General features: G+C 47.3%; 4 protein-coding genes across 4 annotated transcripts; 3 read left to right on the forward strand and 1 right to left on the reverse strand.

The window, feature by feature from the left end:
- Positions 1 to 1,621: 1,621 nt before the first annotated feature.
- Positions 1,622 to 2,812, forward strand: PHATRDRAFT_40280 (predicted protein; the record flags this gene model as incomplete). The annotated part of the gene is made up of 4 exons (XM_002184245.1): positions 1,622 to 1,999; positions 2,080 to 2,243; positions 2,324 to 2,479; positions 2,521 to 2,812. 4 exons carry the CDS (start codon positions 1,622 to 1,624, stop codon positions 2,810 to 2,812), a joined length of 990 nt encoding a protein of 329 aa, XP_002184281.1.
- A 3,892-nt stretch (positions 2,813 to 6,704) lies between these two features.
- PHATRDRAFT_49547 (predicted protein) lies at positions 6,705 to 8,328 on the forward strand (the record flags this gene model as incomplete). Its single annotated transcript, XM_002184246.1, has 2 exons — positions 6,705 to 7,237; positions 7,327 to 8,328. Exons 1-2 carry the CDS (start codon positions 6,743 to 6,745, stop codon positions 8,326 to 8,328), a joined length of 1,497 nt encoding a protein of 498 aa, XP_002184282.1. The 5' UTR covers positions 6,705 to 6,742.
- Positions 8,329 to 8,870: 542 nt separating this feature from the next.
- On the forward strand, positions 8,871 to 10,156 carry PHATRDRAFT_40282 (predicted protein; the record flags this gene model as incomplete). Its single annotated transcript, XM_002184247.1, has 2 exons — positions 8,871 to 8,933; positions 9,185 to 10,156. 2 exons carry the CDS (start codon positions 8,871 to 8,873, stop codon positions 10,154 to 10,156), a joined length of 1,035 nt encoding a protein of 344 aa, XP_002184283.1.
- Positions 10,157 to 10,348: 192 nt separating this feature from the next.
- On the reverse strand, positions 10,349 to 12,282 carry PHATRDRAFT_30446 (predicted protein). Its single transcript, XM_002184343.1, has 2 exons — positions 12,107 to 12,282; positions 10,349 to 11,883 (listed from the first exon to the last, which is right to left on the reverse strand). Exons 1-2 carry the CDS (start codon positions 12,188 to 12,190, stop codon positions 10,378 to 10,380), a joined length of 1,590 nt encoding a protein of 529 aa, XP_002184379.1. The 5' UTR covers positions 12,191 to 12,282; the 3' UTR covers positions 10,349 to 10,377.
- Positions 12,283 to 12,696: the final 414 nt, after the last annotated feature.

The raw sequence follows: 12,696 nt of genomic DNA on the forward strand, positions 1-12,696 counted from the left end.
CCTAACCCTAACCCTAACCCTAACCCTAACCCTAACCCTAACCCTAACCCTAACCCTAACCCTAACCCTAACCCTAACCCTAACCCTAACCCTAACCCTAACCCTAACCCTAACCCTAACCCTAACCCTAACCCTAACCCTAACCCTAACCCTAACCCATTAACCCTAACCCTAACCCTAACCCTAACCCTAACCCTAACCCTAACCCTAACCCTAACCCTAACCCTAACCCTAACCCTAACCCTAACCCTAACCCTAACCCTAACCCTAACCCTAACCACCATAAGAACAAGAGTTTGGAAGGAAGTTGACTCACAGCTGTTTGTGTTATTTCTATGTAACCTAGTAGAGTGAAGAAAGAGAGTGGAGATTTTAAAAATCAATCCTAATCATCAAGAATATAGTTAACCTAGTGCTAGACTTTTATGGCAATTCCATTTCTAGGTTGGCCTTGTGTTTGTTTCCCAAGAGCAAGAGTTGTTTGATGGCTTTTGCCAACACAGGCTCTGTCCAAATGTAACAGCTTTGGTCAATGCTTTGAAGGCACACCCTCACAAAGTTATTTTGCAGGAAAAATCCGGCCAAGTATTGCCAAGTCTCACCCCTGTTTGATGGTCACTGGGAAGTCAAATACATTTGACAGGTGGGTAGCAGAATGACAAGCTTGGACATGGTGATGGCCTCTGTCATTGACGTGCACAGCACTTTCGCGACACTTGGATTGACCGTGATAGTGTAGTCCATTAAAGTGGCCCCATGGTCGTAAAAGCACTAATACTCTGCCGGTAAGCCAATTTGTTGCTGCCAAAAGTTGAGTGTTCCTTCCCGTCTCTTGTCACAGCAATTGCTCCCGTTCAGGATGCTTTCCAGGTACCCAGGGATTGTGCAAACACCATGCAAGAGTTGTCCTTGGGTTCTTGACTATTACTAGTACTATCAAGATTGTCGTTGTCATCCCGTCGAAATCAATCATTGAAAAAGAGAAACGACTCGGGGCGTCTCACTCGCTGGGATAGCAAACGCACATTCAGACAAAGAATAACTGACGGATTCGACTTTGTCGTCCAGTGGCCAGTAGGAAGTGCTGTAATGATTGTGATTGCTGCTGTGCTTGTGGTGGTGGTCTCGCTTCGTATGGGAGGCGTGTACCTTCCGTAAGCGGCACGTTGTGATTGAGTCGATTCCGTCGGACCAAACGTCAAGACGGAACCGGAGTCCATCCCCTCAGCGTGGGGTAGCAACAACGCCGTACGTGCCGTAAAAATTGTCCCGGACTCTCCCAGTGTACCAATTTGGTTGCCGTTGTTGGTCGTTTGCCGACTGCGAATACGACGATCTCGCATTTCACACCAATCAAGGGGACTTGACCACCCATCTAAGGAACACTCCCGCAAGGAGCGGTACTTGTTATGCTAATCAAACAGTCATAACAGGTTAGTCATGCGAGGGAGTGGTGAAGGCGTTCGAGAGTCTGCCATGAGGAATAGGTTTTGGGCAGGTTGGGGTCAAAAATGTAACTCGTGACTATGGGATATACCTTGATAATTCACAGGCATTCACATTTTTCGTGGGACTGAAGTTACTGTAACTATATATCCAACATTATTTCACAGTCAGTACAATGAAGCAATATTTGCTTGAACGAACAACAGCGTGGTTGACGACTTGGAGTCTCATTCTGCTCGTGGCCGTTGCTCAAAAAGATGTTCACCCTGACGTAGTTGCCGTTGTTGATGTTGCCGGAGGTGTACAACCGACACCACTTTGGGCAAGCAGTTATTCGGACGGCGAGAATTGCTACTGCCTTCCTTCGTTGGATAGCGCCTTTGGGAACTTTGTCGTAGAAACGCCATTGGGGTGGCTGACGATGCAGGAACTTTGTGACCTGCTAGGAACTGGACCAGGAAGACTAGGACAATACCTTTACAATGATATCCAATGCGGTAACGGCCCCCCAAACGCTGACGAAAACGAATTTCTTTGTCCGGGACGAACAGATGTAAGTAAGCCGAGCGCTGCCCCCTAGCGGAAACAAATACAATTCAACAGAAAGCTTTGCACGGATTCGCTCTTTCTTAGATTGGGGAAACAGGCTGTGGTCAAATAGGACCCAAATGGAATGTTGACAATGCCTACCTTGCGGACGCCGGCCCCCCACGACTTCCATTGTTGCCTGAGGACGTTCAACCGGAAACCGTTGCGGTGATTGACGTTGTGGGTGGTGTGACGCTGAATGGAAGATTGTGGGTCAACGGGTATTCCATTGCGGACAGGTGCTATTGTGCGACAACGTTTGATCACGACATTGCGGACGTACTAGTAGAAACACCTTTGGGATGGATGACGATTCGGCAAGCTTACGCGGTACTTGGACCTGGGTCCCGGTATGGAAGGAGGACCGGTGTACAATGACATACAGTGCGGGAGTGGACCACCTAATAATGCAGGAGATGAGGATGCCTGTCCTGGAAGAGCTGATGTATGTTGACTGGAATGCGGTAGACTGGCTAGTATTTTCAGACCGTTGTTTCCTTGGACTTGTTGTGATGAAATGCCTCACCATGATGCTTCTCCCTTGTACAATACACAGCTTGGACCAGAAGGTTATGGTCAGATTGGTCCCCGTTGGAATTTTGATGTCACCAAATCTTTACCGCCAGGTAGCGCTCCCATGGCTCTTCCCTCTTCTTTAGCAGCCGTAGCAGTGTTGGTCCCAATGCTACCGGGCGTAGGAGTGATCACCGGACTTTTGTTCTGTGTTTTGAACTGGCATATTTTTGATCTCGTCCGGTGTCACCAGGGCGTCTGGTGAGCACTGCAAGCTGCCCGGAAGCAAATGTGTCACTTTCTTTCCAGGCTGATACAAAAATACTCTGGAGCGAGCCCTGACTCGCAAAATATTTACCGTGCTGGATACGGTTTGGAACTTGCCCCACTACCAAGCTTTGTGCATTTATCAATCCCCTTGTTGCTGACCAAGGTGATGTTTGGCTTGTAGGTTCCTTGGTGGATCATCTAACTTGTGACTTGACAAGAGAAACTGGAGCGCAATAGCAAGCCAAACAGAAAACCAAAAACTCCCAAAACACTTGGCCTCCGCAACTGGAACTGTAAGTCACATGTTCTTCATAAAAAAGACCTCAGCTATGCTTGTTCCTATCCTCTTGCATCTTATGTATCTTTGTATGATTTGGTTAAGAGTTATGCATCATTTTGACCGTCTTATCAACAATCTTTTTGCCTCACAAAAAGTCAACATTAGCACTGGCAGAAAACACATGGTGATACAACATGCTTTCACAATTTTGTTGGGAATGACAAGGAAAGCAGTAGCAACCAAGCATGCGAAACAAGCGTAACTGAGGAGCAATGCAAGTAAACCAACATATTTTGCAATCTGAATAGGAGTGTTGTCAGAATCATTGCCAACTGCATAAGATGTACACCCTAAATCAGGGTGCTCAAACTTCCAGAACCCAGCGGAAAGAGTTTCAGAGGTAAGCTGTATTTCCGGGAACTTGCATCCAAAGGCAGCAACGGATGTAAATATTGTAGTGAAGAAAGCCAACCCTGAAGGTAATCCGGTCCAAGGGCCCTGTTGATGAAGAGGATGTGTAAGATACTAAAATTGGCATCAACAAATTCAGAAGGTAATGTCAACGCATCTTGGTGAAAACCAAAGTTAACTTATGTAGGGAAAGGGAGAACTTTGAAGAGCTATAGCTTTAGTCTTACAAGGGCAGAAAGAGTTGATCTCTACGCTGCATGGAGCTGTTCAACTCACACGCAGCTGCTGTTGTTTCCTGTCTTGTTTTCTGCTTTGCGGAACACTATTTTTTAGTTTATGGAGGTGAGAAAAAAAGAAGTGTGCATAGCGTGAAACAATTACATACCTAAAGACTGAGTTAACTTCCATACAACTCACTTCTCCCTTATGAACACTCCAACTGCCATTCACCGTGTTGACGTCCAGGGGATGGACATCACTAGGAGACATGTTGCATGGTACTATACCGTGACACAAAACAACAAAGGCTGAATGAAAGGCTAAGCAACTGCATGACCAAGAGGCTTGGTCAACACATTGCTCGCATTGTCCTTATTCTCAATCCAGAAAATCTGCATGATTCCAAAAGCAATTGCCTTACAAACGCAGTGGTATGCAAGGGCATTGTGCTGTTTAGAAAGAACCAAATGAGGCAGAGTGGAACTGGTAACAATGCTCTGATCATTGCCAAGGAGTCAAGCAGGACCGTCAAAAGGAATGCTCATCATAGGTAGAGTAAGAAACATGTCTATAATTTGCTCCATAGCCAAATGAGCAGCAACAAACTTAGAACCATACATAGCCGTTTCAACCATAGACTGTTGTTTAAAAAACCAAGACACAGGAGTCTGATTGACCAAGTACAAGACACCAGTTGTAGAATGGCCTGTAGTCAAATCATGGTACAACTTAGCATCCACAAGGTAGTAATGCGCTTGGGCTTACCACAAGCAGGGGGCATGTCTGACAGAGAGTCCTCATTGGACAATTTACCATACACCAAATACATCCAGTTGTGTTTAGGGATGTCTCTAAGCCTCATGGTTGGGAATCCCAGTACAAAAACAAACAGCAGCATCAGGGCAACAACAAAGGTACCCAATGATACAGTGGAGGTGGTTCAAATGCCCTTTGTGTGGGGCAGCACAAAAGCATCCCATTGCCATGATGGCACACAGTATATCAAAGTGCCCAAGAGTGATGGCCCACTGGAGGGTGCCAATGAGTGACTGATACAATTTAATTGAACCAAAGTCAAGGAACTGTGAGTTGTCAGCTTCTGGGTGGTCACCCTTCTCAAGAGGGGACGAGTACAACTTGGATTCTGTTCCAAAAGGTCTTGCAGTTTGAAATGATATGTTTCACATACATATTTGCGCCAACTACAAGAGTGTTGTCCTTACTATTGCAAGTAAGGTCACCACCAAGGAAATAAGTCAGAGGACCCACACCTTTCAAAGTGTAGTGGTGATCCAAAACAAGGGCATCAAAAAAGCCCTTGGGATTTTGTGAGATGCGCGCAATATAATTGACATACATGCACACACATACTCCCACCTCTTTACAAGGAACAAAATTCATTGCACAAAGTGAATCCAAAAGACGTTCATAGAAACAAGCTCCACTAATGCATAGGCCATACAAGGCCTTGTCAATGAGCAAAGTGAATGTTAATGTGCTGGTATCCAGGGCCAGATTTGGTTGTGCCCTTATCAAGGTCTTTGTGAGTGTTGTACTCACCAGTGCTGAGCCAATTTGAGCACCATGGCATTGGCCCAACAGGTATTTCCAGTGTCAGCATCAAATTAAAGGCTTCACAAGAATTCCAAGGGACAAAAACACTTGAAAATGGGATCTCCATGATGCTGTTTTGCTAACAAAACGGATTGATTAAAGTTGTCACGGTTGCAAAGGAGACAATTGAAGCAATGCCAACTGGGCACAGCAAGAAGATAGTTCTCAGAGGCGTACATGACAAGTGTGACTGGAATGTTGTTGGCCATTTTGATGAAAGGTTCATTTGTCTGGGAACCATGCAATGGTCCTTGATGTCTAATAAAACTAGTAAATTTGAAATGATCTTTGATACTTCCATTTGTAGAAAGGTAAGTTTGCTAGGCTTCCATCTAATCACAGAGTTCATTATACAAAATGATCTTGTCAGCATCCTATTTGTCAATTTGTAACAGGAAACGGATTGATTGATGATTGTCAGAATTGGCATCAATAACTTAAAAGCAACAAGGGCTCACTGTAGTTGTGCCACTGGCAATGGTGTAACTGTAAGTGCATGCTTCTGCTGGGGTCATTGCAGGATTCATCATGTGAACCATGATGGGATCCATTGTGGGAATTAATTTCAAAGTACGTTGCAATTGACCTCAAGAATGCCAACTTGCCAACTGTAAGCAATACAATCCAAATGTGTGTGTGTTGCTGTTACCACAAATACAGGTGCAGGAATGCTCAATTGTATTTTGGAAGATCACATGAAAGCCCCCTTTGAACAATCAATCCACCAGCTAGAGGACAGAGGGTACTGGACATATGCATTGCTGGAAAGGTGCTCATTGAAAATTTACTGTTAGAAAGACCAAGCAACAATAGGCAAAAGATCAAGCAACAATAGGCAAAAGATGTGTGGATTCATTCCACCAAGATTGGTAGCGTCACAGGTGACAAACAACTGGAGTAAATTTTTTCTTCCATCTCTGATCAAACACATTGTCCCACTTGGAAAGACTCTGATCATGGCATACGCTGATAATCTTGTGACATGCTTTCACCGTGTGGTGACTTTTGGCTCAAGTTGTGTTTCCCGCAGCGACGTAGATCGCTTTGCCACGGCGTCTTCCTCATCCCAAAAGCGGAACCCAGTGCTGACAGTGCTGAGACCCACACTGTATATATGTGGTGACGTGACATCAAACGCAAGCTCTAATTGTAAGAATTTGATTTTGACGATACTCGGCTTTATATATTTACTGTAAATGCACTGCCCATTTTTGAAATGGCATGTACATATATCAAGAGCCTACACATGTATGTTGTAACTGACTGTGAGTGGTTTTCTATCAGTCAGAAGAGTCCCACAACCCCTTGGCAGTATTTCCTGCTCGGTTACGTTTACTTTGGAGCGCAGCGCCTCTGTCCCTCCTTTCACCCGGAGTACACCTCCTTCGACAGCACACTTTCATGGTGACCATGAGGAGTTTTTTGCTGCTGCAACTTTGGATCGGGTTCTTAAAAGCGTCGGCTTTTGCTGCCGCTTACATTTTTCCTTCATCCGCCCGCAGCCTGAGACGATGTTTTCAGGAAAAGGGGACATGCCCGTTGCCATTGTCTCACTCATCCATCACGTCTGGCTGGACAGCCATTTTTAGTTCCATGGAAGACACAGATGCCGCCACGATCAACGGAGAACAGTATCCTGCTGATACTAGTGCAAATGGTGGTGGGCTTGTTACGACTGCCGACTCTCGGTCGCAGCTGTTTTCTGCTTTCTCGGCGTTGACTGCGGAAGATCAGTACGATGCTGTCTTGACTGGTCTTTGTGCTAAGATTTTGGACGACACGACTATTGTGGAAAGAGCTGCAATTGAGCGACTCAAGGACCCCACCAATCTATTGAATGAAATGAATTCCAGGCGAATACAGGCCAGCCCTCGATCTATGATGGCGCTGATCGATGTAAGTATGGATGGTACCTTGGAATGGTTTGCGGTGCCAAAGTAGGTTCCATTGACAAAACTCACACGGGAAATTGTTGCACGTACTAGTCAACTGTGAAAGCACAAGATGCGCAGACCATGGCTCAAATGCTGTCTTTGAGCGTCCGGAACGGAAGTGTCACGCGTTACGGAGTTCGGCAGGCTGACATTCTACCACTTCCCCTAGCCGCAACGTCGAGAGTCAAATGCCCCGATGGATCAATGAAAACTCGTTCGGAACGCTTATCTACCGTTGCCGATATACCTTTTGATGAACGAGGAACGGAAGTGAAAAATGCCTTTGGAGTAACTGCCGTCGCGGGTGGTTGCTTTTTCACAGATGTTGCTGGCATGGATGACATTGCGCCCTTTGCCAATGTATTCCTCAGTACTCTTATCGTGGTTGGTGCTCTCGATAACTTCTACGATTTATTTAAAACAAGCACGTCAATGATAGCCAAACAGGTGGCAAAAAATGGAGCCGCGGATTTTGAACTTCCTGAAAAGGATGCCTTGCCGTTTGGGCTAGGTTCAGGCCAGTTGACAGGGAGCGTCGTCCGTGGCTTTGCTCGACTTTTGACGACCGATGCCGAACGAGAGTCATTGTGCGAGGCATCGGCTTTACTTACTGCGTATTGCACGGGTCTGCCCTGTTTTGCGTACCGACCGAATGCTTTGGAAGCATCTGTCCTAGTCGTCGAAAGTACCAAGAACAGCAACGGGATGGACTCACTTTTGTCCAGCGCGGGGATTATGCGTGTTCTGGTCTGGCTCCTGGCTCCCGTTGCGGCTGAGTCTGCCAAGTTCCCTGTATGTATTGTGAGCAACCCGAGGGAAGCGGAATCTTTTTTGGACCGACTGGAAGAATTCGCTGCGAAGGATCCTTCTCTGGCCGACGAGATATTTTGGACGGGAAACAAGCAAGAACGTAAGGATTTGCTCAAGTGGGCGTATACGGAAGCCGATTTGTTGCTACGTGAGAATCGCAAGATCTTGCAGGAAGTTACGGAGCGCTTGACCGGGGGAGCAGCAACAGTAGGAGATTGTATCGCGGTTCTAGAAGAATGGTAGGTTGATCGTAGAACAGAGACCGTAATAGGAATGATTCAAAAAAGCGGGTTCCTCTACTACGGAGCGTTCCGGAAAAGGTCAATGTAGTCTCGATCTCAAAGCAAGCTTTATAGCAATAAAAAAATCCGTCATCGTTGCAGGGGAGTGACTCGCTGGTTCTCCATCTCCAGTAAAATGCTTACCCTTTACATGTAGGCCGTCAAGGACTCAATAGTCATCTCATCACTGTCTAATGAGAGTTTCATGCATGCTAGCCAAGAGAGTAGGCCTCTAGACTGCTTTATACGGCAGATTGTTTCGGTGTACTTTTACTCTCTTATGTTTGATTAGTTAGTCCAATGGTTCCGGATGGGATAAAGTCGGAGATTTCAGAACGACTGGTGGGACAAAATGACGTGTTGATCTTAACAAGTAGGACATCGTGACTCCAATCAGAGAATCATCCCTGTCCTTCCGGGATTCTGTACCTAGGCTACGTCCAGAACGCCGCGGAGGAAAGCAGGACCGCTAGAGAAACTCGTCATAAAATCACCTCTTTCACCATGGCAAACAATGGAGGAGCACGACAGGCCAACGCGCAGATCAACGAACATGTCGAGTTCACTGTGAGTGGGTTCTAGCATCGTCCCAATTTCCCAAACTTGAGTGGGAATTTTACGCAATCGAATGCGACAGTGTGCTAAGCATTCGAGGCTTTGGCCGAACGTAGGCCCCGTCGGTCATTCGGTTGGACTCGGGGACATCGATTTTGTTGCTTGTGTACTTGTGTTGCTGTTCATGTTCTCCGTCCGGGATAATCCTGTCGTCGAAGTTTTGTTCCTTAACTGACGTATTTGCTTGCGTTTCGTGTCGGCAGGTCAAACCCGAGGAAGATCTTTACCTTTCCGGATCAGAGAACACAATTCGTAGAGTCACCGCCGAAACGAACTACAGTTGCCTAATGCTAAAAACGCAACGTTTCTCTTCCCTTTTTCGCCACTACGCGAAATACCATGGTCTGCGAAAGGAAGATTTGGAGTACTATTTTGTGAACTTGTTGGAAAACGAAGACACTCCCGAATCAGTGCAGTTACAACGTGGGGATACGATCATGGTTCGCAAGCGGCGTAAGCATGAACCTCCGGAGGCCGCGGCGGATGACGAAGAGTTTATCAAAGATATGCGCGAACTTCTGGACGACGAAGAGCACATGGATGCAGTCTTTGTTTTAAATAAGGATATGGATTGCCAACAGGAAATCCGGGCACACAAATCGGTGCTGACGGCTCGAGCGGAATATTTCAAGGCGCTTTTTCGAACAAACGCCTCTGCAGAAAAAAAAGAGGGAACCGCTTTTAAGGAGTCAGAGGAATGTGTCATACAGGTAGAAAAAGACTTCACCGAGCAGCAAATACGATACGTGCTGGAGTTCATCTACACGAATCGCATTCAAGTGGTGCGGGATATCTCGACCGACGACCTGCTCTGTCTTTTGCATCTTTCAGACAAGTGGTTGCTTCGAGATCTGAAACGTCTCGTCGAACACGAACTCATTCGGGATCATATGACGGTAAACACAGTTGCACGATTGTACGGAGCGACCGAGGACTATCACGCATCTCGACTGTCACGCGCTTGTATTGAATTTATCATGACTAATCTCCGCCAGCTTGCCGGCAATACGGTATTTGAAGAAGAAATGAAATCCTATCCGCATCTCTGTATGCCAGTGCTCAAGGCGGCGGCCAATTTGATTCCGGATGGGCCTGCTTTGAAAAAGCAACGTACCGATCATCACGGGACACCTTCGGGTATTGGGTCTTCACCGGTGCCAGATTCGGACACTTAGCTTAACAGACGAAAGTGCCACGATAGTTCATACGACGCATATATATTTTGTAATTTCTTTGATGTTACCCCTATCTCCCGACAACAATCGCCCGTCGAGGAGTTCGGGTAGGTAGAACGTGCGGTCCGAGCAATTTGCAGGCGCACACGTACAGTCCACTGGTACCGGTCTAAATGAAGGTCAACGATTGTACGCCAGTGTCAGTCCTTCTAGCTAGGTTACTACTGCACCACAATAAGATCATCCACCTTCATAATCATAGAAACCGTTTCAGTGGCAAGTTGGATTGCCGACGTCGATACAAGCAAGGGCTGCAAAACATTCAGTTCGTACATGTCCGATACGATTCCTTTTTTCACGTTGATGCCGGCACCCTGCATACCAGCCGAATGTTTTGCTCGGAGTTCGGTGACCACTTCAATCGGTTTCATACCGGCATTTTCAGCTAGTGTGTACGGAATCACTTCGAGGGCGTCCGCAAAGGCTGCAAAGCAGTAAGCGTCTTTTCCAGTCAAACCAACCGCGTACTCCTTCAAACGGAGAGCAGCTTCGGTTTCTGCTGCGCCTCCACCCGCAATCAAGAACCTCTCTTTCACGAGCGAGCGTACGACACACTGCGCATCGTGTAAAGAACGGTTTGCTTCGCTCAGAACAAGCTCGTTACTACCTCGCAATAGAACAGTGACCGTTTTTCCCGGATTGGCCACCCCAGTAAACTTTACTACTTTGTTGTGTCCGCCTTCCATCCAGACGTCGGCCACGTTGGCTGCCGTGCCGAGCTTTTCCGGAGCCAGTTGATCTTCATGCGCAATCGGATGACAGCCCAGCGTGCGACAAATGAAATCAACGTCGGGTCTCTCAATATCCGTAACTACCAGAATCCCCATTTTGGCCAGAAAGTGCAGACTTAATTCGTTGTAGGCATCGCGCAAAATCGACTTTTGGATCAATACGACGTTCGCCCCGCTTTTCTTAATCTGTTTGCATTGATTGAGAATGTACTTGCGTTCCTCGCGCAGGATACGATCCATGGCGGCGTAGTCGCTCACCACAACGTTGTTGTCCATGTCGGTTTTGGGAGCCGACAAGCAGTACTGAATGAGGGCAATCTTAGCGTCCTTCATGGCGGAGGGTCCGCCGGCAGTCTTACTGGCGCCCTTGGTAAGAACGAGCCCGTCAACGAGTTCGGTATCGTCCACGGTCCCACCCATTTGCTGTACCATACGAATATCCCGCAAATCGACATTGTTTTCCTGTAATTCCTTGTCCATGAGACTCAAGACGGAGTCAACGGCAATTGGAGCGAGCAAATCGGAATTCTGAGCCACGACCTTGGAGGAAAGGCAGGTTTCGACGGCATGCAAGAGTTTTTCCCGATCCTGCAACGCCACGGGCTTGCCGACTTGTTTCAAAAATCCGCAGGCCACCTCGGCAGCACGTAAAAAGCTGGAAGAAATCTGCGTAGGGTGAATCCCTTTGCTAAGTAAGGATGCACAGGCTTCCAAGAGCGCACCAGCTAAGACGACGACCGTCGTGGTGCCGTCTCCTGCTTGAATGTCTTGGGATTGCGATAACTCAACGAGCATCTTGGCGGCGGGGTGCAGGACCTTCATCTTGGAAAGAATAGTGGCGCCATCGTTGGAGATGACGACTTCATTTCCGGAAAGCTGAATGAGCTTGTCCATTCCGCGAGGGCCGAGAGACGTTCGAATGGCATTCGCAACGGACTACAGGAGTAATAGCAAAGATCGAGAGGTACATTGGTCGAGTGAGGGAGAAGCAGACCGGTGTTAGTAGTTTGTTTGTTAGCAAACAGGGGTTGGCGGGTAGGTACGTAGGTAGGTAGGCGGGTACAAATATAGGTACAGGCAAATGGCAGGTGTGAGCAAAGGCGATAGCAAAGACAATGTGTTGAATCCGACGCGATCGCTCCCGACACTCTCGGCGTACCTTGGCAGCGACAATGTTGGAAGTCCGTACGTCTTTTCCTTTCGAGCGTTCGTTATACGTTTCGCCCGACTGTCGGTTCGCCATTTTTGGTACAAACAGAGACTGGTTCGAATGGAGGAGCGTGGTGAAAGGGTAGGGAGATTGCAAGGCCAGGTGTACAATGAGAGAGAAAGAAGAGATCCGTTTGTGTTGTCCAAAGCAGCAACGAAAACCGGGAGAAGATTATTAGAGGGGATCATTGTCGTGGGAGACGAGCGACCCAAGCTACAGACAGACAGACGAGTAGGGAATCAGGAACTGTTGTTGGAATCCAAAGCCAAATTCTTCCCCTTCTGTCTGTCCTCCCCCTCTCTCACGAGGGAGGAAACAATTAGCGGACGACGACAGACTACTGACGCACGACAACCAGAGATCTTTCGACACCGCTACCTTTCGATAGTTGTTCTGTAGACAGCACGCCACAGACCCTGCACCGTCTGTTCGCTTGTCGTAAAGTCGTCAGGGTTCTCGTCGCTGTTCCTAGAGTGACAGGTGTGACTCCCCGTTGGAATTGGATCGGGATCGGGTACGACGACTTTATGGATACGATT

Source organism: Phaeodactylum tricornutum, chromosome 23 (genome assembly GCF_000150955.2).
Source record: "Phaeodactylum tricornutum CCAP 1055/1 chromosome 23, whole genome shotgun sequence".
NCBI lineage: Eukaryota > Bacillariophyta > Bacillariophyceae > Surirellales > Neidiaceae > Phaeodactylum > Phaeodactylum tricornutum.